General features: G+C 35.8%; 1 protein-coding gene across 3 annotated transcripts in view; it reads right to left on the bottom strand.

Moving 5' to 3' along the window:
• RASA2 (RAS p21 protein activator 2) overlaps window positions 1-25,819 on the bottom strand; it is a 123,812-nt gene that overhangs the window by 35,475 nt on the left and 62,518 nt on the right. For all 3 annotated transcript variants that reach the window (XM_047099216.1, XM_047099213.1, XM_047099214.1), the window contains exons 6-14: window positions 17,000-17,083; window positions 14,618-14,690; window positions 11,276-11,352; window positions 10,219-10,320; window positions 3,685-3,841; window positions 3,231-3,379; window positions 2,480-2,594; window positions 1,974-2,048; window positions 1,155-1,278 (exon numbers count right to left, since the gene is read on the bottom strand). In XM_047099216.1, the coding sequence (XP_046955172.1) occupies window positions 1,155-1,278; window positions 1,974-2,048; window positions 2,480-2,594; window positions 3,231-3,379; window positions 3,685-3,841; window positions 10,219-10,320; window positions 11,276-11,352; window positions 14,618-14,690; window positions 17,000-17,083 (956 nt within the window). The remainder of the gene's footprint in view (window positions 1-1,154; window positions 1,279-1,973; window positions 2,049-2,479; window positions 2,595-3,230; window positions 3,380-3,684; window positions 3,842-10,218; window positions 10,321-11,275; window positions 11,353-14,617; window positions 14,691-16,999; window positions 17,084-25,819) is intronic.

Below are 25,819 nucleotides of genomic sequence, written 5' to 3'. Positions count from 1 at the left end.
AAACAATGCATATGGTAGTGTAGGCATGAGAGTAGGACCGTGTGTGTTCACAAAATAAACACTCATTGTGTTTGTCATGATTTAACTCACTATTTAAAAGTATAATTTCAGTGAACATCTTGCCATATGTTTAATGTCTCTGCTCCCCTTATTTGTGTTGTAAAAACTAGATTTAGTATACTTACTTGAAGTTGATTATGTCTTTAGTAGAATTAGCAAAGACATCAAGGGCTGAATTTATACACGTTAGTTAGACAATTCAGTCCTACAACTTTACCACTGGGTAAATTTAGTGGAAGGACAGATAACTGTATACACTGTGTGTGCACATACATACACATACACTTGAAAGAACATGGTAAAAATAGCAAAATTTCTTCAGATCGTTACAGAAATACGCTTATACTCTCACACGGCTGGGTAAGACTAATAATTTAAGTAGCTACCTTACCTCCTCTCCCCTCCCCCTATTACAGGCAGATCTGGAAAAACAGCTATAGCAAAGTTATTTACTTATCAGACATGCATAAAAGTAGAATAACTCCAAATATTGACAATCAGAGATAGCAACGTTTCTAAACAAAGCCTTGACATAGCCGCTTTTGCAAAATTAAAGCATGTGTTGATTAACATATGTATCTCAAAATTCTATGTCCATTGCAACAGAGAAGTTTCTAATGTCTCCAGACATTTCTGTAAAATTGTCCTACCACCAAAACCTTAGCATTCGCAAACGTCAAATCCAGTCACAGTTGTATTGAACTAAAAATTCTCATTATTTAAATGCACACAAGTGACAAAAGTAGCTGGTACAAATTACAAAGGTGTTTTTGTTTATTACATTTAACAATCTCGTAAGTACCTAGTATAAATGTTTATTATGTTACAGTTCTAAATGTTTGCCTTTCTTAAAAATAATGGTGATTTTTTATTTGTTCTTTGTATAAAGTTGTCATTATACTGAAATAAAACAATTTGTTTTGAGACTGTAAGGAAATTAAAGTAGACGTTTCATTAAAAAGCTGTATTTATTTTGAAAAGACTGTACCTATAAACCTTAAACATTGTACATAAGCCAAATCCACAGTAAATCTACACAAAAATATCCAATACAGAAAAAGAAATGGCATGTTTTAGTAAAACAAGGCACTTACTAGGAAATCGCTGAGTAGCCATTTGCCTTAGGGAATAAAAGGTATCACACATTACAGTGGGGCAGCTCATACTTGATTTTACAATCGTACTGAATAACTTGTCTACATAGTAGCGCAGATTCTCCTGTAGGATTTAACAAGGGAAACATCAGGATTTTAACCTTTACACATTTTCCACAGCCTTTACGGAAAACAATGCAGTGAAAATGAGATTTGGCAGCTACTATCTAGTATTCTAAAGTTCTGCTTCCCTTCTCTAAACTCACTTAAAGGACAATTTACATCCTGACTTCATTTAACAAATGAGATGGAGACTAGCTAAATATAACTGGTGAATGTATGGAAGAAACTTCACAAGAAGCAACAGAGAATAAAATGATCTGAAGAGAAATCAGGGAAATAACTCAGATATGCAGGCACATGGACACTGTGGCAATTTTATCTACTGCAGAGAAAACTTGTGACTCTCACATCATTGTTTTCCCAGAGACAACGAAAATGCTGATTGACCAAGTCATTGTGCCACTTAGCCTGATCAGTCTGACCCCAAAGGAATGGCTAGAATGGAGGCTGCAACCGGACACAGCCTTACTCCACTACTGTTCCCAGAGCCAAAGAGAAGATAATCAAGAACAAAAATAAAGTGAATCCTAATGAGGAAATAACAATATTCTAAAAACGAGACATGGGAAATGCTGCTAATGGTATGAGCATTAAGTAAAGAATAAGAAGCACTACATCCTTCCAGAGAGCATTATGGAAGATCACATATGGGAGAAGGCCCATTTTAATGTAGTCATAAAGATAACAAGGACTTACCTTATTGTTTTCTACATTATCTCCCTCTTTCAATTTAATAGGATCAATTTCACAGGATTTTGAGGATTCACATATCTGGAAAATCGATTAATTTTTCATTTAATTGCTCTTTTCCAAATAATTTTGCAGAGTGAAAAGAACTATTCTTTTTCTGATAATACAATTGTAAAAAGTTAAAATTATAACAAAGTTTATAACCCCCATCCAGAGATAATGTGTACAATACTCCGAAAGAACTGTTAAAACGTATTTCTCATGTATCTGAAACTAGCTAAAAACAGAAATCCAGTAACAACAACCATTATGTAGATTATATTCAATGTGCCCTTCAAGTAAAAATCCACTGATGGAAAGGTAAATCATTTATCCTGCTTCTGAAGTGTTCACCCTTATTCTTTCAGTAATACATGAACGGGTGTATCATTCCTGTCACTAGGTTACTTCATGAAGGGGACACTATTTCATAAGGCCACACAGACTACTATTATCAGAGGTATATTCGGTACCTCATCTAGAATAGGTTTTAATGTTACTTTCAGGTAGTGCCCTCCCACTATTTTCATCATCTCATCCAGACATCGGGTAGCCAAGGAATTTCCTCTAAAAATTGTATTTGCATCTCTGAAATACAAACAGAAATAAGGTGAAACCAAGTGCAGTAAACAAAGGCTAGGAAACCAATAATATGAGATATGTGACTCTGGTTATACATACAATTTTAGTAATTTTTATCATCCATTTAAAAGCTTGTTGCCATAAGGATTTTCAAACTTACCCAAACTACTCACCAAAAATATTAAGTTAAAAAAAAAAAAGGCAAACTATATTTATGAACTACAAAAGTGGAGTATGTGTGTGTGTGTGTAAGACAGTACTATGACAGGAAGGGGAAGTGACCTGACTGCTTTTCATAATGTCATACCTGTGTATATAAGGGTGATACATAACGGGTGAAGGGAAAAAATAACCCTGGAATTTTATTTGTGACATGTGAATCATTACAGGCAGCAGCAAAGATTAGTAACAGGAAATTTCAGTACTGAATAAAAAAAAAAAATCCTTCATTAACTGTCAATGTTGCTGTTGGTGGATGCCATTTGCTAACTTGAACTGCCTTTTATTTCTTGCTAAGCAGTTCCTTTCAGACTCCTATCCAGTGAGGGTGGTCAATACAAAAGAACTCAAATTACAAAAACAATTTGGCAAACTCGGATCCAATTTTAACAAACATAATTAACATTTGAATATAACTCTTACTGTGTATCCTTCAAGTCTAATTCAGCCACTGCAGTGGCAAAAGGAACAAGTTTATCGTGATGCAGCAGCAGTCGGACAAGGGGCAAAACAGCGTCATTTTTATCTCGACAAATTTCACCCAAAATGTAAGCAGCTGAGGCAGATATCGGCTAGAATATAGAAAGGCAGAAAACAAGCACAAAATCAAGGAAATATGACTAAATGTTCAATCACTAGCCTGTAAAAGCAACTCAAGCATATTCATTGACTATTACTGTTGCATAGAATATTTAATTTTTTTAAACTTTTCTCAGAGATGAAATTTTAAGCACTTACTGGAATCACAGTACTGTGGTTCAGATAAATGTATATACTATTTTAATAAAACTTGATACTGTGAAATCTTTTCCTAATTACTTACAGAATTACTTTAGCCTTTTCATATTAAATTATACACTTAAGATTTTTAAAGTACCTGAACATCTGGTGACTTTAGCAGCAAAGTTTTCAAAGGACCATAGTACTCTGAAGGAAGTACGTAGTCTTCTGTATAACATATATTTAATCTAAGAGACCCCAGATCATCAGTTTTAGATGACTTGTTTCCATTGTCTCTTGGTTGTAGCAAGTACCTAAAGTAAAAACACAATCAATTCCATGAGATGAGAATGAGCATCTAAGTGAGTGAGGTAAACAAACAGCTAAGCTATAAAAAGCCTAAACCAAAAAAGTGAACTTAGTACTTAAGTTCACTTAAGGTTAGGATACTTTATAAGTAGTCAACTACCAATCTTCAGGGGTTTAATACTGGTTGTATATTGAAATGGAAGGCTTGGGGCGCCTGGGTGGCGCAGTCGGTTAAGCGTCCGACTTCAGCCAGGTCACGATCTCACAGTCCGTGGGTTCGAGCCCCGCGTCAGGCTCTGGGCTGATGGCTCGGAGCCTGGAGCCTGTTTCCGATTCTGTGTCTCCCTCTCTCTCTGCCCCTCCCCTGTTCATGCTCTGTCTCTCTCTGTCCCAAAAATAAATAAACGTTGAAAAAAAAAAAAAATTTAAAATAAAAAAAAAAAAAGAAACGGTATTTGAAATGGAAGGCTTTATATAGATTTTTATCTGGGAAACAAAAAGTACAGGTAATATAAAAATTAAGATCTCAAAAGCACTGAATGAGAGTTTGATTAGTTTGCAGATTTAGGAAAAGATATTAAAAAGTAAAACATTTAAAATCCAATGCATAATCAAAAATAACAACTGAATTTAAGAAATACACATTTAACTGAAATAGGTAAGACATACGACAAGAAGGCATAAATGATCTTGTTTTAAAGTAAATCTTATAGGGGCACCTGGGTGGCTCAGTCAGTTGAGTGTCCGACTTCGGCTCAGGTCACGATCTCACGGATTGTGAGTTCGAGCCCCGCATCGGACTCTGCTGACAGCTCAGAGCCTGGAGCCTACTTCTGATTGTCTCCCTCTCTCTCTGCCCCTCCGACTCGCTCTCACTCTCTCGCTCTCAAAAAAAAAAAAAAAAAAAAAACCCACACACAAAGTAAATCTTATATATGTAAAAATTTGAACTTATTTTTTATATTATTAAAGGAGTAACAGTGTAACTACACTGAAAATATTTTTATCTGCAGAAATCAGATTTACATGATTTTTTTTCAGGTAAGTAGAAGGCAAAAAATATATATGTAAATATATATGCAAAAACAGAGACAGCTTTAAAGTTTTCCAAGGAAAGAGAACTATTTAGAAATCAAGAGAAAGAGAGCGCCTGGGTGGCTTAGTCGGTTAAGCATCTGACCCCTGGTTGGAGCTCAGGTCATGATCTCATGGTTCGTGGGTTCGAGCCCCATGTCAGGCTCCATGCTGATAGTGTGGAGCCTGCTTGGATTGTCTCTCTCCCTCTCTCTGACCCTCTCCTGCTCACATTCTCTCTCTCTCAAAATAAATAAATAAACTTAAAAAAAAAAAAAGGAATCAAGAGAAGTTTGTAGGACCAAAATCATAAAACTATTAGTTATTTTTAAAGACTTTTTATCATGGAAATTTCAAAATACATACAAAAGTAAAGAAGGTAACATATACTGAACCTCCCATGTACCCATCAGCTGGCTTTAGTTATATCACCAATTCAAGGCTATTCTTGTTTCAGCCATACCTCTCTCTACTCCTCCCTATCCCATTCCTGTCTAATTTTAAAACAATTTCTAGGCATCTTATAATTTTATTTATAAATATTTCAATATATATCACTATACATAACTTTAAAAAACCATCATTATATAGTAAGTGTTCAAACTCTCCTAACCTTTATCATAAACAGTTTTCTACAGTTTGTTCAAATCCAAGGTCCATAGACTGTAACTGGTTGACACTTAAGTTTAATCTATAGATTCCCTCTACCCCCTAAGAAATTGGGTAGTTAGAATTTTCCACATTTGGGATTATGCTAAATCTAACTCCATCTCCATGATGTCACTAACATGTTCTTTGTCCTCTCTGTACTTCCTGTATAATGGCAGTTAGATCTAGAGGCTTGGTTAGATTCAGATTTGATATTCTGGCAAGAACATTTCACTGATTGTATAGTGTTGTATAGTTCTACCAAAAGGCACTAACGTCTGCTGCTCCTTTTGTGATGTTAGCAGTCATTAATGAGCGCTGCCTAGAGTCAGATTGCAAAATGATAGTTTTAGAATTCTATCATTCCTCCTTTGCCTACTACCTGGAATGCTTTTTATAAAGGTCTGTCAGTAATTTTGATATTTACTTTTGGTGATATTTAGATATTTATCATCTATGGCCTTCCCATAGTTAGATACACTAACTTGTTTAAAAACAGAAGGTAGCAAGGGTTTAATAGAATATTCATTAGTTCTGAGAAAGATATAATTAAAGACATAAATGGGAACCAGAGAACCAAGCAAGCAAAATTTATAAGATGAGGGGATGATAATAAAGGGAGAAGAAATTATACAGAAATTATATCACTACCCACAAAAGAGGAATCTCTATCTCAAAAGACCAGCCTTTAGAATTTCTACTCTCCCATTTGAGAAATAATGACTTAAAGATTTGTCTGAGAAAATAACTGCAAATAAGCCTGTTAGCAAAAGTGACCCAGAAGTACCTCTACGGAAAAGTCTAGTTGGTTGATCACCCAACATTTTGACAAGGGCATTACTTTGGTCAATTTCCACAATCCAGTATATGTTTTGTAGACCTGTAAATTCAGATACCTTGCTTTATTTAAATTTAACTTGAACTCCAATGATGAGCACAGAGACTAACATATTTAAAGCAGAAAGCCAATTTCTAAGTTTAAGAAAAGAAATACAAAAGTCAAGCAGCAAAAATACCTGTACTTTTTATTGCAACCAATATATTTTCTTATGCAAATGTTCATTCACAAAAGTAGGGAGAAGACTGATAATATTAATAATGAATACCCTCGACTCACCTCATTTATCACTTGTCTTCAACAATTATCACCATCTCCCATCTGCAACTAATATACTTTTTTATATCTGTTAATACAATTTTTAGTCAATTTGACTAACCCATTTTTTACCTTTTGGTAAGCTATTTGGAAAGCCATGTTATCAGAAGGTACCATGATGAGTATAGGGATACAACAGAGAGATTGAAATATTCTTAATATCTCAGCTAAGACAGTAGTTTTGCTAAGGAAATAGTAATACTTCTAGAACAGAATCTCCATCCCCCTTGACTGTACTTAAACGGGCAGTACCTACCCATGTTTGCCTCTTTGAAATCCTTTCTTATTGTTCTAAAATTCCCCTTCTATTTTAACTAGTGTTTTTCATGTGTAGCAGAAAAAAATTACCTGTGCTACACTTACAACTTGGTTCTGCCTCCCTAAGATTGTATCTACCCATCTTAAATCTTAAACAATGTCCCCATATTCAGTCTCTTTTATATGTTGAATCATTGAGAGGAAAATTACTGTACCAATTTTACAGTCATAAAAAGGTTTTGCACACGTTAATTCTCTGACATGGAGGGGACTGGTGAATTGAGATTGAACCAGACTGCCTCTAAGGTTCTCTTTATAACATTCCAAACAATGGAATACTGGTGTGAAAACAAAGGATGCAGACAGAAACTCTGTAAGTACTGCTGTGGAGGAATGGTGACGACAACAGCAATCACTGTAATGAGGAGAGCATGAGCTACACCCACGGCCACAGCACTCGTAGCTTGCTTCATTTATGAGGATGAGTGCATTTCATCCTCTAACAACTCTGGGAGGCAGGTACTATTTGTACAATCCCCTTTATAGCCAGAGAAAGCAAAGCCAAGGTGGTGGAATAACTTGCCCAAGTTATGACAGAGGTGGGATTTGAACCAAGGCAATACATTTCCAGAGTCCATACTCTTCACCACTACCAGGGGTCTACGAATATTTACTGACATTCTACTAAACTGCTAGGTGAGGAAAGCAAGGTGCAGAGCAGGATACAGTATGTACCCATTTGTGTAAAGAAGGGGACAAAGGATATATATGTATTGGGTTGTATTTCATAAAATATTTCCAGAAACTCAAAACCGTGACTGCCTCGAAAATGTGGAAATGATTAGCTGAGGGACGGGCACAAGGCACAGATTTTTACCTTTTGAACTGTGAAGCATGTGAGTAATTACTGATTCAAAAAAAATCAAGTAAAATTCTATTATCTGCAAGGTTAAAGTTGAAAGTAGCTACTATCAACACTAACAAGCTACTCACATCTGACAGAAGTTTCAGAATAAAGAACACACATCATCACCAAGGAACTGAAAGGTCAAGATATGAATGGGGAATGATTGAATCATGCTGTAATTTGAAAATAAAACTAAACTGGAACCATTACAACCAGTTTTCAAAAAAAACTACAATAGACAAATACTAACTGGAAATTATGTGAAAAAGGAAAGCAATTTGAAACTTTTCAAATGATAGGATTACATTATCGGTAATTATTCTCTTTCCTACTACCAAGATTAGAAAGAATATGCCTGAAATCCTAAAGGTAAATAAAGCTTTTCCTGTGTTTTCATGCAGTTACCATCAATCCCACAAGGGGATGCCAGAGCTCTACCAATGACAAAGGAGCCTAAGAGTTTAATTTCTAATTTAAAAAGAAATGGCATTCACATTTTTATATTTCCTTATATCTGTGGAAGTATAAATGAATTGGCAGATGTTTCTATTTCACACTATATAAATTTTAGCACTTACACTTTCAGCAGGTAACTTAAAAATATTTTAAAATACTATTGGCAAAAAAAAAAAAAAAATCTATTGGAATAAAACTAATTTCTGTTAGTGTTCTTTACAACTTGCCAAAGTAGTTGGACAAAGTTTTGCCAAACTTAGAGGGCCTGTCTGGAAACAGTCTTACTTAAAATACAGACTGGGTAGCACATTTCAGGTCCACTTTGAGAGGTCCTGGGCAGCATAACAACTCACTTTTTATTTTGTACCAAGTAGCATACCATAAAATTTTAAAGACTTGACAAACTGAGTGTAGACATTTTCATTTTAAAATGCATGCTACTTTATGGAAGGTGAAAGAAGACATGGGATGTGGGGTGGGTGATGTGACAGGCCTCAAACGCTATTCGTCAATTTTCAAAGTAAGTTTAATCCCCCTCCCAACACCACTGTGGATACATTTTAGAAATTATACAAAATGCCACCAGAAAGACCCACAAAGCTTAGATATGTATTAGCAAGAGGCAAAAATAAGGTGAAAATTTTAAGAGTCTAAAAATCCATCTATAAGGGATAACTGCTTGAGGACAACAGAGTTCAAAGGGAAGAATGTCTGACGGTCAATATGGAGAGGCAGGCTTTTTTTTTTTTTTTTTTTCAACGTTTATTTATTTTTGGGACAGAGAGAGACAGAGCATGAACGGGGGAGGGGCAGAGAGAGAGGGAGACACAGAATCGGAAACAGGCTCCAGGCTCTGAGCCATCAGCCCAGAGCCCGACGCGGGGCTCGAACCCACGGACCGCGAGATCATGACCTGGCTGAAGTCGGACGCTTAACCGACTGCGCCACCCAGGAGCCCCAAGTCAGGCTCTTTTAAACACAAATGAGACTGATGCCAACAGTAACAAACACCTAACCACTCAGTTTCAACTCCTCTTCAGGCACTGAAATGGAGTTCTAAACAGTGAGCCTTAGAGGTAAATGAGAAAAGCCTGCTCTCTTATGCTCAGTAGAAACCCAAGTCTAGCATGAGGGTTACTGGCCAACCTACTGGAAGAGGGCAGGAACAGGCATGTTTGTAAGTACTGTAGACAGAAAAAAATGATAGTTTCACATCGATTCTCCTAAGGAAGCTAACATCAGTTTAATGTGTGAACATGAAGTTCCATCTACCATCAGTTTAATGTCACTGTAACAGACATAATGAAAATAATACTGTAACCATGGTTGAGCCACCAGAGCATCTGAAAAAAGCGTTCACTGAATCAGCTTAACATCTGGACCCTAGACATTTAGAAAATAATAGCAGAGCCATCCATAGTGCATTTCAGTGGGGTGTGGTAAAGGAAAATCACTGGTAAGATCCCATAAACAGCTGATTCTCTACCACAAACCCTTTGCTTTCAAACATCCACAGTTCCCACGACCATTAATAAAGCTTCTGTACTGCAGATGCTGATCTGTGACCAAGCATCATCTCACGTGGGCAACTCTCATGTTTTAAATGATTTCCAGTTTCTCCTTAGAGTTAAGATTTAGTTTTTGAACAGAACAATATTCCTAGACAATTCAGTTCTTGTATCTGAGTATCAGAAGTCAAGTCATAAAGCCATCAATGTACTTCTATTTCTGCAAAAATAAATAACCAAATCAATTAAAGTTAATGACTCCTGGCTTATTCCACTACAAATTTAAAAATATGCTTATTGTAAGCATTTATTTGCATATACAGTGTATTAAAGGTGATGACCTACTATGGAGTTCACTAGAATGTGTCTTCTTACCAGGCTTGATGAGAGGAATCATTTCTTAACACATTCACAGGAACCTTAATCTCCCCTAGGAAAATATCCTGGACCAGGTTTCCATTGTTCCACAAGTCGATCCTGAAAATTTTAAACTGGCTTTATTTTTTGCAAACAATGTTTAAGAGAATGCACACCACCAGGTAGCTTCAAATTACTTTGGTTGTATTATAGCATTAATTTTACATGCTTTAAGAGTAAGAGATGTTAGCGTTGTCATATACCTCACTATCTAAACTAAGAAAACAAAATATTGCAGTAGCTTTTATTGATAAGCACAGAAAGTAAACCACTTTAAATGGTCTAAAAGAAAGCACTTATGTTTCTTAGTTTCAAAGTCTAGGCTTCATTTTAACCTGTGGCAGGGGGAACTAGAGTTACTTTGTTGAATTTGAGAAAAGAAACCAACACAAGACTATAGTTTCTTTCTCAACTGGAACCAGTTAATATGAAAAGATAGGTGATTTAGAAAAATACATTACCTGATCATTCCAAACATGTGTCTAATGCACCCTTTACCACACTGTTAACACCACACCTAAACATGCACTTATCGAACTTTCCCCTCCCAAACAGCATATACTTAAGACCTAAATAACACAAACTTCAAACACATGCACCTGTTGAATTATCTTACAAGACTTCTTACCTCACTGAACTTTCTGTTAGACAGCAGATATGTTAAGAAGAATAAAAAAATTATTTCTAAATTGGCTAATACATAATTACTTTTCTATATACTCTTTGCATCCATTATGCTATGATTTAGAATTTTAAAGAACAATTATATTTGTGAAAATTAAAAATATAATAAACTAGGTGAAAACTAGGCCATCTTTGGTTTTAAATAAATACACCTTGACTATTTCTGCAAAGCAATCAGATTTTTGAGAAGATAATATGAATTTAAATTAGAGTTTCATCAACCAACTTGCTAAAGAGAATTCTATTAAGCTTGGTTCGCCTTTTTCAATTAAATTTAGGATTTTCTTCTGGCACCAAAAAAAGCAATTCTGTAAAACTCCAAGACATATACCTAATTTCTAGCTTTTCGATGTCCTCCTCTTCTACCTGGAATTGGGACTTTCTGGTATAACTACTGGATCTTGTTACCTGCAAACAAAATATTTTAGTTGATAAAAAAGTTTGAAAATTTCTTCCTACATGAACTTCAAAAACTATCATCCCTAAAATGTTCAATTTTATTTATTATAAACAGAGGAAAATGCGTAGGTAATAGTTTACCCAAAAGCTAAAGACAAAACCAGCTATGGAAGTAGCAGGGAAGTGAGAATGAGACAATATAAAAATATCAAAAGCAATCTTTCCTCCAAGCCCCCCCTTATCCACTCAATATACAGAAACATTAGGTTCTCTGGCTCACATGCAATCTGTTGGTGACTCAAAGAGCAAAACTGTTCTATTTTGGTGAAGCTGCACATACCAAGAGCTGTTTGAAGACTGTCCCACATTTCAAGATACCAACTCTATCCTTATGCTTCCATCTCACATTTTTACTGAAAATATCAAGGCCACTGGCAGGCACTTCTTCAGCTACTGTCCACCTGAACAGGTCCGTTCTCATGTAGGTCTTTCTACTTGGTAAGTTTTTTCATTGCTTCTGAACAACAGATGAGATGAGCCTCCTCTTTTCTAAGACTACTCCACCCACACACGATATACAGTAAGCATTCGATCTATTTTAATTACAGCTTTCTTCGCCAGCTTATTCACCTCACTTAAGTCTAAGAAAAATTCTCCACTTAAATTACGGTCTTCCTATCTCCTTCCTTTCACAGACCAGTATCTCAAAACTGCAATCCACCCTTACAGAGCTGCTACTTCCTCACACCCACTCACTACAGTAACTCCTTATAATCTGGCTTCCTCACAGCTCACCCTCCCTAAACCCCTCTTCTGATCACCAAGTCTGATGGTGAATTCGTAGCTCTCATCTTCCTTGACCCCTCTACCTGAACACCTGAGTACAACTGTGCGTCCTTTTCCAGAAACACTCTTTTCTTTGAGTTTACCCAGGCACTCCCCTGGCAACCTCCTGATCTCTTTGCTTCTTCCTCTGGGACCTCTTCTTCCTCAGAACCTATAAATGTGGGTTTTCTCCAAGGTTTTATCTTTTATTTTGCTCTAAGAGCTGCAAAGTGTTATACAGTCTACAAGGCGCTTTCACATCCATTATCTTCTTTGTTCATCAGAATGTCCTGCTCTGAAGCAGGATTTATCTGAAGCTAGATTTATTATCCTCATCTTGAAAATGAGGAAGCTAAAGGGACCAATTAAGAGATGTGCTCAAGGCTGAATACCTAGTAAGTGGCAGAACTGAGCCTCCCTGCTCTTCTCCTATATTGTATATCTCTATTCTCTTGGCTTCCTTGACTCTCTGCAAGCAAATCTTGAGTCTTTATCTACAGTCATCACCAATCTTAAATTTCAGTCATGAACTGCCTACTGGAGGGTTTTCATGTCGGACCTCATGTTCGTTATGTCTCAAACCAAACCACTTATGCTTTCCTTAACTTTTTTTCCTCTTATTTCAGATTTGAAACCATTAGGACATCTGACTGCTCCCTTTGTTTTTTCTTCCATAACCCATTTGTTATCTTGCCCTTTGCAGTTTCTTTCTCATCTGTCCCTTCCTTTGTTTTTCCTTATTACTCTCTTGGATCAGACTCCCATTGTCCTTTTTTTTTTTAATTGTTTTTTATTTAACAACTTAATTATAACAATTTCTTGATCTCTGTTCTCAGACATATGACCCACAGATCATGGTTAATTCTTCCCAAAACACTGCATTACTCCTATCATTTCCAGGCTCAAAACATTTTCAATGGCTACTATGTAAGCACCTCCGTCAGGTACTCAAGGCCTTTCACAGTTGGTCCTACTCTAGCTTTTAAGTTTTGTTCCAATTATTCTCTTTCAGAACGCTCCAGTTAAATCACTACTTGCTATTCTGTGGACTAACTTTCTGTTTTTCTCTATGTCTCTGCTCAAAATGTTCTTTCTAATACTCCTCTGCTCTGACTTAACTGGAGCAGAACTTACCTGACCTCTTCAATATCTACTGCATTTTACTGCTCTGTATAGGCATGCATGTGTGTGCTTTGTGTCTCTTTAGCTTGAGGACAGAGATTGAATCTTTATGATCAGCTCAACAACGGGGCCTTTTGAGTGAATGTTCTAGGCCTCACAGGTTTGTCTGGATGGAGCAAGCAAGTTAGACCTTGCCTTTCCAAGGGCCATCTGCTTGCTGCAAGCTGCCCCATGTTTTCTGCAGGCTAGCTGTAATAGTCATTGATAAATGTAGAACCACCAAAGTCCTTAGCCAGGAAATGGAAAAGTGTCACACTGGTAGATTTTTTTTTGTTTTTCTTTCTCCCTTCCCCCCAACCCCACAATTCGTCTTATTTCAATTCTGGCGTTTTCTTTAACCTATGTTTCTTTATTAAAGTACAGTCATCAGGAATGGCAACATATGCCCTCACCCCACGTTGAAATATTAAGAAAACATTAAGAAAACACACACACAAAAGAGGAAAAAGCACACAATGTAACTTTTTTCCAAATCTTCCCTACATGTTAATCTCACTTGCAACATGTTGTATGGTTGGAACATGATCTTTTAGAAATCAGAGGTTGACTTTTTTTTCCCTATAGTTTTCAAATGATATGAAAAATGATTTAACAAATGCTCCACAGTAAAGAACTCCAAAGCACTGTATTTTGGGGCAACTTCAAGGCAGCTGAAGATCTCTATGAAAATAAGCATGTGTCCATAGAGGGAACTAGCTAAAAAGAACTTAATAATAAGGACTTAATCATATAGCACTTTATGGTCTCAAAGCATTCTCACATGTAGGCCTCCTAAAAATTCTATCAGGTAGGGTGGCTGGTGTTTTCTCTCACAAAATTATCCTTTCACAAGATAAATGTGAATTTCAGATTTAGTGATTCATTCCAAGTCAACTGTGACTAGAACTCCGACCAAGTGATATCATACTTACTTTACTACTGATTTTCATACAGTGCTCTGCACAAGAGTCTGGTGCCCACTGTGTGTCAGGTGCGGGCTGGATAAGATAGGGAGGGTGTTTGGAGGAGGGTGTGATATTGAGGATGAATAGGGAGTAGGTGTGGCCCTAGTCCTCCTGTCCCCAGATCAGTCACAGTTCTACCTTTATTTGTTTTATATATTGGGCCTCCATCATATTACATCATGATTCTACTGCTTTCGGAATAGAAAGGCTTAGTTGTATTAGTTGATTAAATGATTACTATGGCTATAGTTTAAAAAAAAGAAGTAAGCCAGCATTCAATATTAAATATTCAATGTTAACATTTATATAAAACAAAAAGTTACCTCAAAATAAAAGATTTCATTAAACTGCGGATTGCTTGTTTTCTTCTTTACTTTTGTCTTCTTTTGGTCATTCCTGTTCCAATGTGGTAGAGTTTTACCTTGTAGAACTTAATAGTACACAATTATAAAACATGCTATTTCCAACCAGGGAGCCTGACCTCCATTTAGCTGTTAAGATGACTCAGGGAAAACTATACTTTTAAATATTACTTGGAGAAAAATTTTGAGGTATCTTTAAAGACTCAAAGAATATACAAGTTTGTATATCCAGATATGACAAGATTGTATTATTCTTTCTATGGCTATACTAGACTGACTGACAAGCTTACTTTATAGAAGAAACTTAGAATGGTAGAAGGAAGACAATGAGATTCAGACTACCTTTATGCTGAAAAATACTCAAGAAACACAAAAAGCATACTAAACTCAGTTTACTTCTTGGGGCTCAGCTACAAAGTGGCTTTTTAGAAAACCTTTTATTTGAAAAAATTAGAGAAGGTTGAAAAGAAATGTACAGAGAAGTCCTATGCAGTCTTTCCCTAGCCTCTCCCAATGTTAACATCTTATACAACAATAGTACAATATCAATACCAATAATTACTTTTAAAACCAAATTCATATGCCAGTTTCCATTTGTATGTTGCTAAATGATTATACTAAAGAATGTGTCTTCAGCTACAGATTATGAGCAAAAACAAAAAACAGCTCTACTAGGTTAAACATTTTTAGCATACACACACAAAATTCAGTCCGTCTGATAGCATGCATGTTAAAGGATTGAGTATCTGCTTTCAAATTTAAAACCATCTATAGCAATAATAGCACACTGTTGTTTAAGCACCCAGTAAGTACTAGGCAAGGTGCTAGGTACTTTATAGACATATATATATATATAAATACATTTCTTAAAGTGACTTAACGGGTGACTTCCTAAAAAATAAAAATATCTATTTTGTACATCTGAAACTAATATAACATTGTATGTTAACTACACTGGAATTACGAAAAAAAATAAAAATAAATAAATAAAAAGAATACCTAGAGAGCCTGAAGGTGGGGGGAAGGGGTATGTGTCTGTGTATGTATGTATATGTTTGGTGTGGAGGGAATATTTTGCTGTTTCCTGATTAAACCTTCAAGTTGTAGGCAAATTTCAGTCTAGTCAGGCTCTGAAAGAAATCATAATGAAGTTATAAAATATAAAATATACAAAGTGCTATAGGTTTTTCCATAAATTATCGTAAATAATTTAAATCAATGATATGGTGCACTTTACCATGTTCTGGTACTTCAGCAGTCTGTCTACAGCTTGGAATTCTTTCTGTAGAGCACAGATGCCATGAGCAGAAAAGGCATTTTTAGTTCTGAACCACTTTCCAGACAGAAATATGGAAACTGTCTTGCTATTCTGGGCTAGCATTTCTTGAAACAGAATTTTACCTGCATAAAATCTAAGATATTTGAAGGTAGGAAGGCCAATGATGAATGAAGAAGGCCACGTTTATGTTTTAAAGTATATTTTAACTACTATAAAACTCATGTTGTTCCCCACAGTCTAAGAGTCTAGCAGATCCGAAATGGCAACCATTTTCTTTCTATAAAAACAGGACTTGGTTGTTTGCAAGTGTATAACAGAACTCACTAAAGAGCTTTCTTTCAAAGCATTCATTACTTTGTGTCATAAATATCTATTTAGGATTTATTCTTAGAACCTTAATTTTGTAATTCTTAAGTCAACTTTTAAAACTTAAAAATCTAATAATAATTCACTCTCCTATTCTGAATTCTGAACTCCAGGTTACGAACAGAAGCCAACCACTGATCATTTCAGTGTAATGAAGCACCTACTGTCAAAGAAGGAAATCATTTGTTAAGTCCATATACATACTGAATCTTCAGATTCAGAGATGTTTACATTTCTGGATAAAAATCAGTGTACTTATGGAAAATAAAGGCATGTTTCAAAACTGTTTAGAGGTAAAAAAATAAAATCTAATAATAATTCAATAAGCATTACCTACCAATGACGTGAATGTAGCTACAAAGTATTATGCTAAGTGAAATAAGTCAGTGAGAGAAAGACAAATACCATAATGATTTCACTCACATGTGGAATTTAAGAAACAAAAGAGCAAAGGGGAAAAAAAGAGACAGAGGCAAACCAAGAAACAGATTTGTTAACTATAGAGAACATACTGATGGTTACCAGAGGGGAGGTAGGGGGGCAGCTGGGGATTAAGGAGTGCACTTATGATGAGCATATACAAATATGTTGTATGGAAGTGTCAAATCACTATACTGTACACCTGAAACTAATAACACACTGTATGTTAACTAATTGGAACTTAAATAAAAGCTGGGAAAAAAAAAAAAACACATTACCTAGAAGGGCCCACTAGAGAAACTGTTGCATAAGGGTCACAGCTTTGTCCATTTATGAGAGGCAACCCGTGACATGACACGATGCTAAGAAAGAATAAAAGAAAATTAATAGTATATTTAAGTTAAACAACATAAAGCATTATCTTTAAATACAAATCAGTATATTCAAAGGGTTAAAGCTTTTCCACAGGTCTGCAGATGTATGCCTATATACCACCTACCTCAAATACATCTATTGTGCACTTATTCACTTATGCTACATTTCTCAAATAGGACTTAAAACCAGAACGCCATAATCAGTACTGAGACTACCAAATAATATTTAGCATAAATCCCCTGGCTAAGTATCCAGCAAGGTACATTTTGTGGTTTGATAATATACTAACACTGCTGTGGCTTCTCAACAGGAAAAGAATGTGTTGTGAACCTTAAAGGAGAAACTACAAACCAAGCTAGATCTATGGCATCACATCCTCTGTTGAAGCATGAATGAGAAACAAGGAAATGACTGCGGTTTCCCCTTCAAATCTGATTCATAAATAGAGGACAAGTCTCCCACAATTCTGTAGTCTTTTATTCTGATTCTCAGTAACACAGCTCCTGTATCATTCTGTAGAAAATGTTTTAGACCTTAAAACCCAACATCTTCTAATCCACTCCATGGATAAAGTCACTGGTATTTACAGAGGACATAGAATCTAACCTAATGGTCTGCTCAATTTCCTCACTAAATATTATTGAGTCCACAAATTTAGTTTAATATCTAAGGGTTTGCATTCCTTAATGCCTAAGACAAACTCATGAGAGTTGCTGAAAGCATTCTTTGTAGAAAGATGTGGGCTACTGAGCAACATCCTTATTTCTCTCCACAACCCACAGATCATATATGTGGGTGAAGTGCATATGGTGTGCTGAGTCAAGAAGAAATGATAATGACTCATTCGATTAAATTGGGTATAAAAAAATCAAAATTTAAAAATTCCCCTAACTAACCAAAGAAAGCACAGACCGAGATAATAATTCTGGGTATTAATGTTAGACTTAGGACAGTCAAATTTTCCAACTATGTTCTGTTTGAAACTGACAATCCTCAGGCCAACCGCAGGCTAATCCTCAAAATGATACCTGATTTTTATGTAGCATTTGCACTTTATTCACTATTTTCACAAAATGTATCTAACTCCCACAACTGCCTTTGAGAAAAAACACCTTAAAGAAGAAAGTAAGGCTCAAAAAGATTATGTAAGAAATTAACAAAATAAGGCTGAAGAGGGACTACAACTTGTACAAAGTGGGCCAAGACTTAATTTCTACTTTCTTAACTGCTTCCCAAGTCCAGCATCTTTCTATGTTCCCTACTGCACCTTAATATATTGATTGTATTACTCTCTTCGTAATACCACATGTATCTCATGTAAACACTAATTATGAGAAATCTTAATTATAGAAAAGTCACTATAATTTTATGAGGTAGAAAAAAACTGAGAAAAATAATTCATTATACACAGGCTTCTATAAGAATACTTCACAAAACAAAACAATGATGCCCATTAATCCGGAAGTATGAATTTATAAAAACCATCAGAAGTGGTCTTTTAAATGTAAGACACTTTTAAAATTGTTTTCTGAGGGGCGCCTGGGTGGCTCAGTTGGTTAAGCGTGCGACTTCAGCTCAGGTCGTGATCTCGCGGTCCGTGAGTTCAAGCCCCGCGTCGGGCTCTGTGCTGACAGCTCAGAGCCTGGAGCCTGTTTCAGATTCTGTGTCTCCCTCTCTCTGACCCTCCCCCGTTCATGCTCTGTCTCTCTCTGTCTCAAAAATAAATAAACGTTAAAAAAAAAAAAGCATTAAAATTGTTTTCTGACAAACAGAAGTAATATTATTAAGTACAAATTATTTTATTTGCTACATATGTTATGAAATATTTTTACAACTATTCTAATCGGTAAATCAAACAGTCTCCTATCATAAACATGAAGGAGTGAAAACAAATGCTGAAAATGAGCTTAGTATACTGAATTATCTTACATTTTGTTACTTTTTTTTTTTTAAGTTTATTTTTTTGAGACAAAGAGAGCAAACAAGCAGGGGAGGGGCAGAGAGAAGGGGAGAGAGAGAATCCCAAGCAGGCTCCATACAGTGCAGAGCACCGTGCAAGGCTTGAACCCACAAACCATGAGACCATGACCTGAGCCAAAATCAAGAGCCAGACGCTTAACTGAGCCACCCAGGCGCCCCTGACATTGTTTATATATGACATTTGATATTAATGCATTTTCTAGAAATTGCAAAGGAAAATATATTTAGTCCAAACTTGTTTAAATACAGAATGACTGGATCTTTTCCTTGAGGCTCTTTTTTTTTTTTTTTTTAAACTAAAAGACAAATGCTAATGTCTACATACAGCCAAGATGGAGGAAGAGAGAATGGAATAACTGGGGAAAAAAAAAAAAAAAAAGAACAAAATCAGCAGCGCAGGACAGTCATCTCTGAGGGGAAAAGAAATGAAATGAGTCCCCAACTGTTCCCGAGAAGAAGAGGGAGAGTGGTCAGCTGGGGAAGACCAAAGTAACTAGAGTTCCCAGACAGAATACTGGAGGAAAGAAAGCTACAACGAAACAAAGAAACTTCCAGAGAGCTGTATGAATCCCCCTGGAGTGTTCAGATGAGTGCTGATAAGCATATGCCTGTGAGGAAACTACCTGAAGATGGGGAAAGAATCATTTGATTAGATTCGAGGGAATAATTCCTGAAGCCCACAAATGGCTAGCATGAGGCCCCACCAGCCATAGTATGAAACTTGGTAATTCACAGATGCTGTATCATTACTGAGAAAATACAATTCCTAGATTAAAGGTTGTATTTATTCCATCCAACAAGGCTTAAAAGCAAACCTCAAAGGAATCATATTGTTTCCAAGTAACTTGACTAGGTCTTCAAGCACACTGATAGAAATAATATCCAGAAACTTCAAAATGTCTACAATCCAACATAAAATAACTAGGAACACAAAGAATCAAGAAAACATGTGCCATGAGAGGTGAAGTAAATGAAATAGAGACTTAAAAAACAACAGGACACATCAATGAAACCAGGAGATAGTTCTTCAAAAAGATCAATAAAATTGATAAACCTTTAGCCAGACTCATAAAAAAAAAAACTCCACAGAAATACAAAGGATTATAAAAGAATATTATGAAAAACTATATGTTAACATGCCAACAAACTGTACAACCTAGAAGAAATGGATAAATTCCTAGAAACATATAACATCCCAAAACTGAATCAGGAAGAAATAGAAAATTTGAACAGAATGGTTACCAGCAAGGAAATTGAATCAGGAATAAAAAAAACTCCTCCCAAAACAAAAAAAAAACAGGATCAGAGGGCATCACAAGTGAATTCTACCAAACATTTAAAGAAGAGTTAATAATACCTATTCTTCTCTATTCCAAAAACAACAAATTCATTCTATGAGGCCAGCATTACCCTGATAGATACCCTGGTATCTATCTGATACCAAAACCAGATAAAGACACTACAAAAAAGAGAACTACAGGTCAGTATGTCTGATGAACACATAAAATCTGCAAAAATCCTCGACAAAATATTAGCAAACTGAATCCACCAATACATTAAAAAAATCATTCACCATGATCAAGTGGGATTTATTCCTGGGATGCAAGGGTAGTTCAACATTTGCAAATCAATCAATGTGGTACAACATATCAACAAGAGAAAGAATAAAAACCATTTGATCAGGGGCGCCTGGGTGGCTTAGTTGGTAAAGTGTCCAACTTCAGTTCAGGTCATGATCTCATGCTTCATGGGTTCAAGTGCTGCCCACATCTGGCTTCGTGTGGAACCTGCTTGGGATTCTCTCTCTCTGCCCTTCCTCCTCTCGTGTGTGCTTTCTCTCAAAAATGAACATTAAAAAAAAAAAAAAAACAAAAAAAAACAAAACAGAGGCTCTGATTAAAAGAATGGGAAAAATATATACTAATACTAATCAAAAGAAAGCTGATTGATTCTCTGGATAATAACACCCCAAAAGTCCATCAGTAGGGGTCTGGTTGAATAACTGATAGTAAATCTATATGTTAGAATACTATGTAGTTGTCAAAAAGAATAAGATAAATCTCTACTCTCTAATTACTTTGATATAGAGGGTAGGGGGTTGGGAATGAATGTGATACTTCTCCAAACACACTTTATACAAGTTCTGACTTTAGAAGCAAAAAATCTTTTACATTTCATAAGTAAAATTAAACTTAAGCAATTCTTAAAAGGAAAAAATTATGAGAAACCACTAAAAAAGAAAGAATTATTTCAATAGACTGGAACATAGTATTTGACTCTGTATCCTTAGAACAAATAGTACAGTAAGATCTCTTAAACTTCATTCAGCAACCTCACTGCCAGCAGTAATACTGGCATTACTATTTTGAATTTATTTTCTATATTATATAAGATAATGACACTAATTGTTAGTGTTGTCAGGGATTAAGATTTTCAATATAATAAAGTCAAAGTTAGATTAAAAATCTTGTAATATTAAATTTAAATTAGAAACATAAAAGAAGGAAGGAAAGAAAGAAAAGAGAGAGAACAAAGGCAAAAGAAGGAAAGAAAGAAATAAATAAAGAAAGAAAGAAAGAGAGAGAAAGAGAGGAAGACTGCCATCCAGAGAGGCTATATTAATATCAGACAAAGCAGATTTCACAACAAAGAATAGTCCCAGGGATAAAGATCGTCATTTAACAACCCTAAATGTTAAGCTCCTAGCATCAAAGTTGCAAAAGCAGCAAAAACTGACAGAATTACAGGGAGAAACAGACAAATCCACAAACAGTTGGAGATAGCAACATCCCCTCTCAGTAACTGATAACCAACATGACATAATTAACATTTACTAAAAAAAATTCTACCCATGCAAAGCAGAAAACATATTAATTTCAAATGCATATGGAACAGATACCAAGATTAAACAATACTTTGTGGACAAAAACAAGTCTTGGAAAATTTGTAAGCATTCAGATCATACAAAATTTGTTGACAACAGCAGAATTAAATTAGAAGTCAACAGCAAAAAGATATCTGGAAAATCCTCAAACACCTGGGAACAAAATAACTCACAAATAATCTGTGGATTGAAGAATAAACAAAAGAAAAATTATACAGCATTCTGAACTGCATTAAAATGAAAACTCAGCACATCAAAATTTGAAAGGTGCAATTAAAACAGTACTCAGAAGAAAATGGATAGCACTAAACACCAACATTAGGAAAGAAGAAAGATTTTCAACCACTGTCTTCAGCCTCCATCACAAGAAACTTAGAAAACAAAAACAAATTAAACCTAAAGTAAACAAAAAATACAGTGGGAATCAAAATAGAAAACAAAAAATATACAAAAGTCAATGAACTCAAAAGCCATTTCTTTTTTTTTTTATTTTTAAAAAAATCTTTTATTTATTTTTGAGAGAGAGAGAGAGACAAAGTGTGAGCAGGAGAGGGGCAGAGAGAAAGGGAGACACAGAATCTGAAGCAGACTCTAGGCTGTGAGCTGTCAGCACAGAGCCCGACACAGGGCTCGGACTCATGAACTGTGAGATCGTGACCTGAGCCAAAGTCAGATTCTTAACCAACTGTACCACCCAGACACCGCAAAAGCCATTTCTTTCTTTAAAAAAAATTTTTAATGTTTATTTATTTTTGATAGAGAGAGAGAGATACAGAGCATGAGCGGGGGAGGGGCAGAGAGAGAGGGAGACACAGAATCAGAAGCAGGCTCCAGGCTCCGAGGTGTCAGCACAGAGCCCGACACGGGGCTTGAACTCACAGAAGTCAGACGCTCAACTGACTGAGCCACCCGGGCGCCCCCAAAAGCCATTTCTTTAAGAAGGTCATTAAAATTGATAAACTTTAGCTACACTGATTAACAAAAATAGAGTACAGACACAAATTACCAACTTTAGGAATGAGCAACATGACATCACTATTAAGTCTACAGATATTAAAAGAGTAACTTGAATTACTTTATACCAAAGAATTGAACAACTCAGATTAAACGGTCAAATTTCTTGAAAAATACAAATTACCAAAGATCACTTTTAAAAAATCTGAATAGTGGGGCGCCTGGGTAGCTCAGGTGGTTAAATATAGCACCTGACACTTGATTTCTTCGGCTCAGGTCACGATCTCACGGTCCTGAGATCCAGCCTATGTTGGGCTCCATGTGGGCGTGGAGCCTGTTTAATATTCTCTCTCTCCCTTTGCCCCTCCCCATCTCATGTTCCCAGTCTCTCAAAAAAAAAAAGGGGGGGGGGCTATGTACCTATTTAAAAAACTAAATTTCTTGTTAAGAACCTTCCCACCAAAAAATTAAAAAAAACCAAAACACTTCAGGCCCAGATGGCTTCACTGGTGAATTCTTATAATATTCACGTAAAAAAGAAATTATATCAATTGTATACAAACCACCAGAAAATTGAAAAAGAGAGATTACTTTCTGATTCATTCAATGAGGTCATTATTCTGATTCCAAAAACCAGACAAAGCCACTACAAGAAAACTATAGAGCAAAGTTCTTCATAAATGTAAATGTAAAAAACCTTAACAAAATTTTAGCACATCAAAGTTAACTATATATAACAATGATAATATAACATGACCAAGTGGAGGTTGGTTTAACTTCAAAAATCAATCCACAAAATTTACCATATTAACACATGAAATCAGAAAAAGCAGATCATTTGAAACATTCTCAGCAAACTAGGAACAGAGGGGAATTTTCTCAACCTGAGAAATGACAGCTAACATCATACTTAATGGTAAAAACAAAAACAAAAACAAAAAACTGAATGCCTTCCCCTTAAGATAAGAAATAAGACAAAGATATTTGCTCTCACATCTTCTATTCAACATCCTACTAAAATGATCAGGCAAGAAACAGAAATAAGCAGAACCCAGACTAAAAAGGAAGTAGTAAAACTGTCTATTCATAGATGACACAACTGTCCATGTACAAAATCCTACAGAATCTATAAACAAGCTAGTAGAACAAATCAGTGAATATAACAAGGTTGAAGAATACAAGTGTTTTTTTAAATTACTATGTACTAGCAACAAACATCCTCCTATTCATCTTGTTTCTTCTTTCTTTTTCTCTTTCTCCTAAAGTTCTTTTTCTCAGCCTGTTTCTATAAAATAAAAATCACTGCCTGGACTTCATGTCACCCAGTACCTATCTAATTTTTCTGTTTGTCTTTCCAAATGTCTTGACTTCCCTTTCACTCCTCACCCTACTGAAATCTAGTTTTTTCTACATTCATCATTCTATGGAAACTCTCCTCATTAAAGTCCCCTGAGTGTTAAGTGCTATCTCTATTTTTCAGCGCTCTTCTTACTGGATTTCTTGGCTGTGTGAAACACTTCTGACCACTCCTTCCCTCCTTCAAGACCTCTTCTCTCTTGGTTACATTTGTCTTCATCCTCCTAATTTTCCTCATATCACCTATCTGTCTCCCTCCTATTTACATAACCTCCCTGTAAGGCTGTTGTTGTTGCTGTTATTGTTAATCACATCCATTCCTATGGCCACAACTACCATCAGCCTTACATTTCTATATGAGATCTCACCAGAGAGTTTAAGATTTTTATATTGAAATGCCTGATGGAAATCCCTACCGAGATGTTCAAGAGCAGCTAAAACTCAACTCATTACCATCTCTTATTAAAGAAGTTCCTCCTTCAGAATTTTCTCTTTTGTTGTAAATACCACCACCCACCTAGTAACACCATCTAGAAATCTAGGAGCCACATTTAGATTCTTCTTTGTGCTCACTTTCTATATATAATCAGTAAGTTTTAGTGATGCGACTCTTTAAACGTTTCTTCGTTTGTCCTCTTTTCTCATTTTTGTAACTACTATTCTGAATCTATAATCTCTTACTCGGATCACCCTAACACCCTTCAAATTTATCTCTCAGTTTCTGTACTTACCACTGTCACAAATCTCATCTTTCTAAAATGCAAATTCCAGCCTACTTCACTGGTATCTGACCAGTCTCTTGAATCAAGCTTCATATGCTAGCAACATGAAACCGCTTTTAATTATTCTCCCTCCCTCTTACCATGTTTCTTCCTCCATACTTCTGCCTATATTGTTCTTTCCTTCTGGAAAACAAATCTCACTTTTTCTAGGCTAGCTACTTTCTATTCATCCTTTAAGAAGACAAATGTTACTTTCTTTCTTTGTTTAGTTGTTTCAAAGGTACTTAGTGCCTATTAGTGCCAGGCACTAATCACTGGGGTGATGAGGTGAATAAGACAAACAACATTCTTGCTCTCATGGAGCTGACAGTCTACTTGAAATAAGAGATAACAAGCAATAAAGCAAAAAACAATAGCAAGTGCTATGAAGGAAAAAGAATAGGGTGTCTTATTTTAAAGTGATGCTTAAGCTGAAACCTAAAGGATGAGAAAACCAGCTAGAAGCAGGATAGGCATTCCAGGCAAAAAGGAGAGCAGATGCTGATCTCTGAACAGGAAGAATATGTCACATTTGAGGAACTGAGACAAGGCCAGTGAATATATGAACAAGAGGAAGCAAGCCACAAGATGAAATCCAAGAGGCAGGCAGGGTCGGAACATGCTGCACCATGTGGGCCAAGTCAAGGGGCTTGGATCTTATTCTAAATGCAAGGGGAATCACTAAGTGTTTGAGCAGGAGAATGACATGATCTAATTTATGTCCTAAAAGATTACTCTGGGCTGCTACGAAGAGAATGGACTGCAGAGCAGAAGGCCAGCTAAGAAAC

This window comes from Lynx rufus, unplaced genomic scaffold, assembly GCF_022079265.1.
Source record: "Lynx rufus isolate CCGP_SWC_20201006 ecotype Redwood Valley unplaced genomic scaffold, mLynRuf1.p SCAF_5, whole genome shotgun sequence".
Lineage (NCBI taxonomy): Eukaryota > Metazoa > Chordata > Mammalia > Carnivora > Felidae > Lynx > Lynx rufus.
This window is presented reverse-complemented; position numbering and strand designations above follow the sequence as displayed.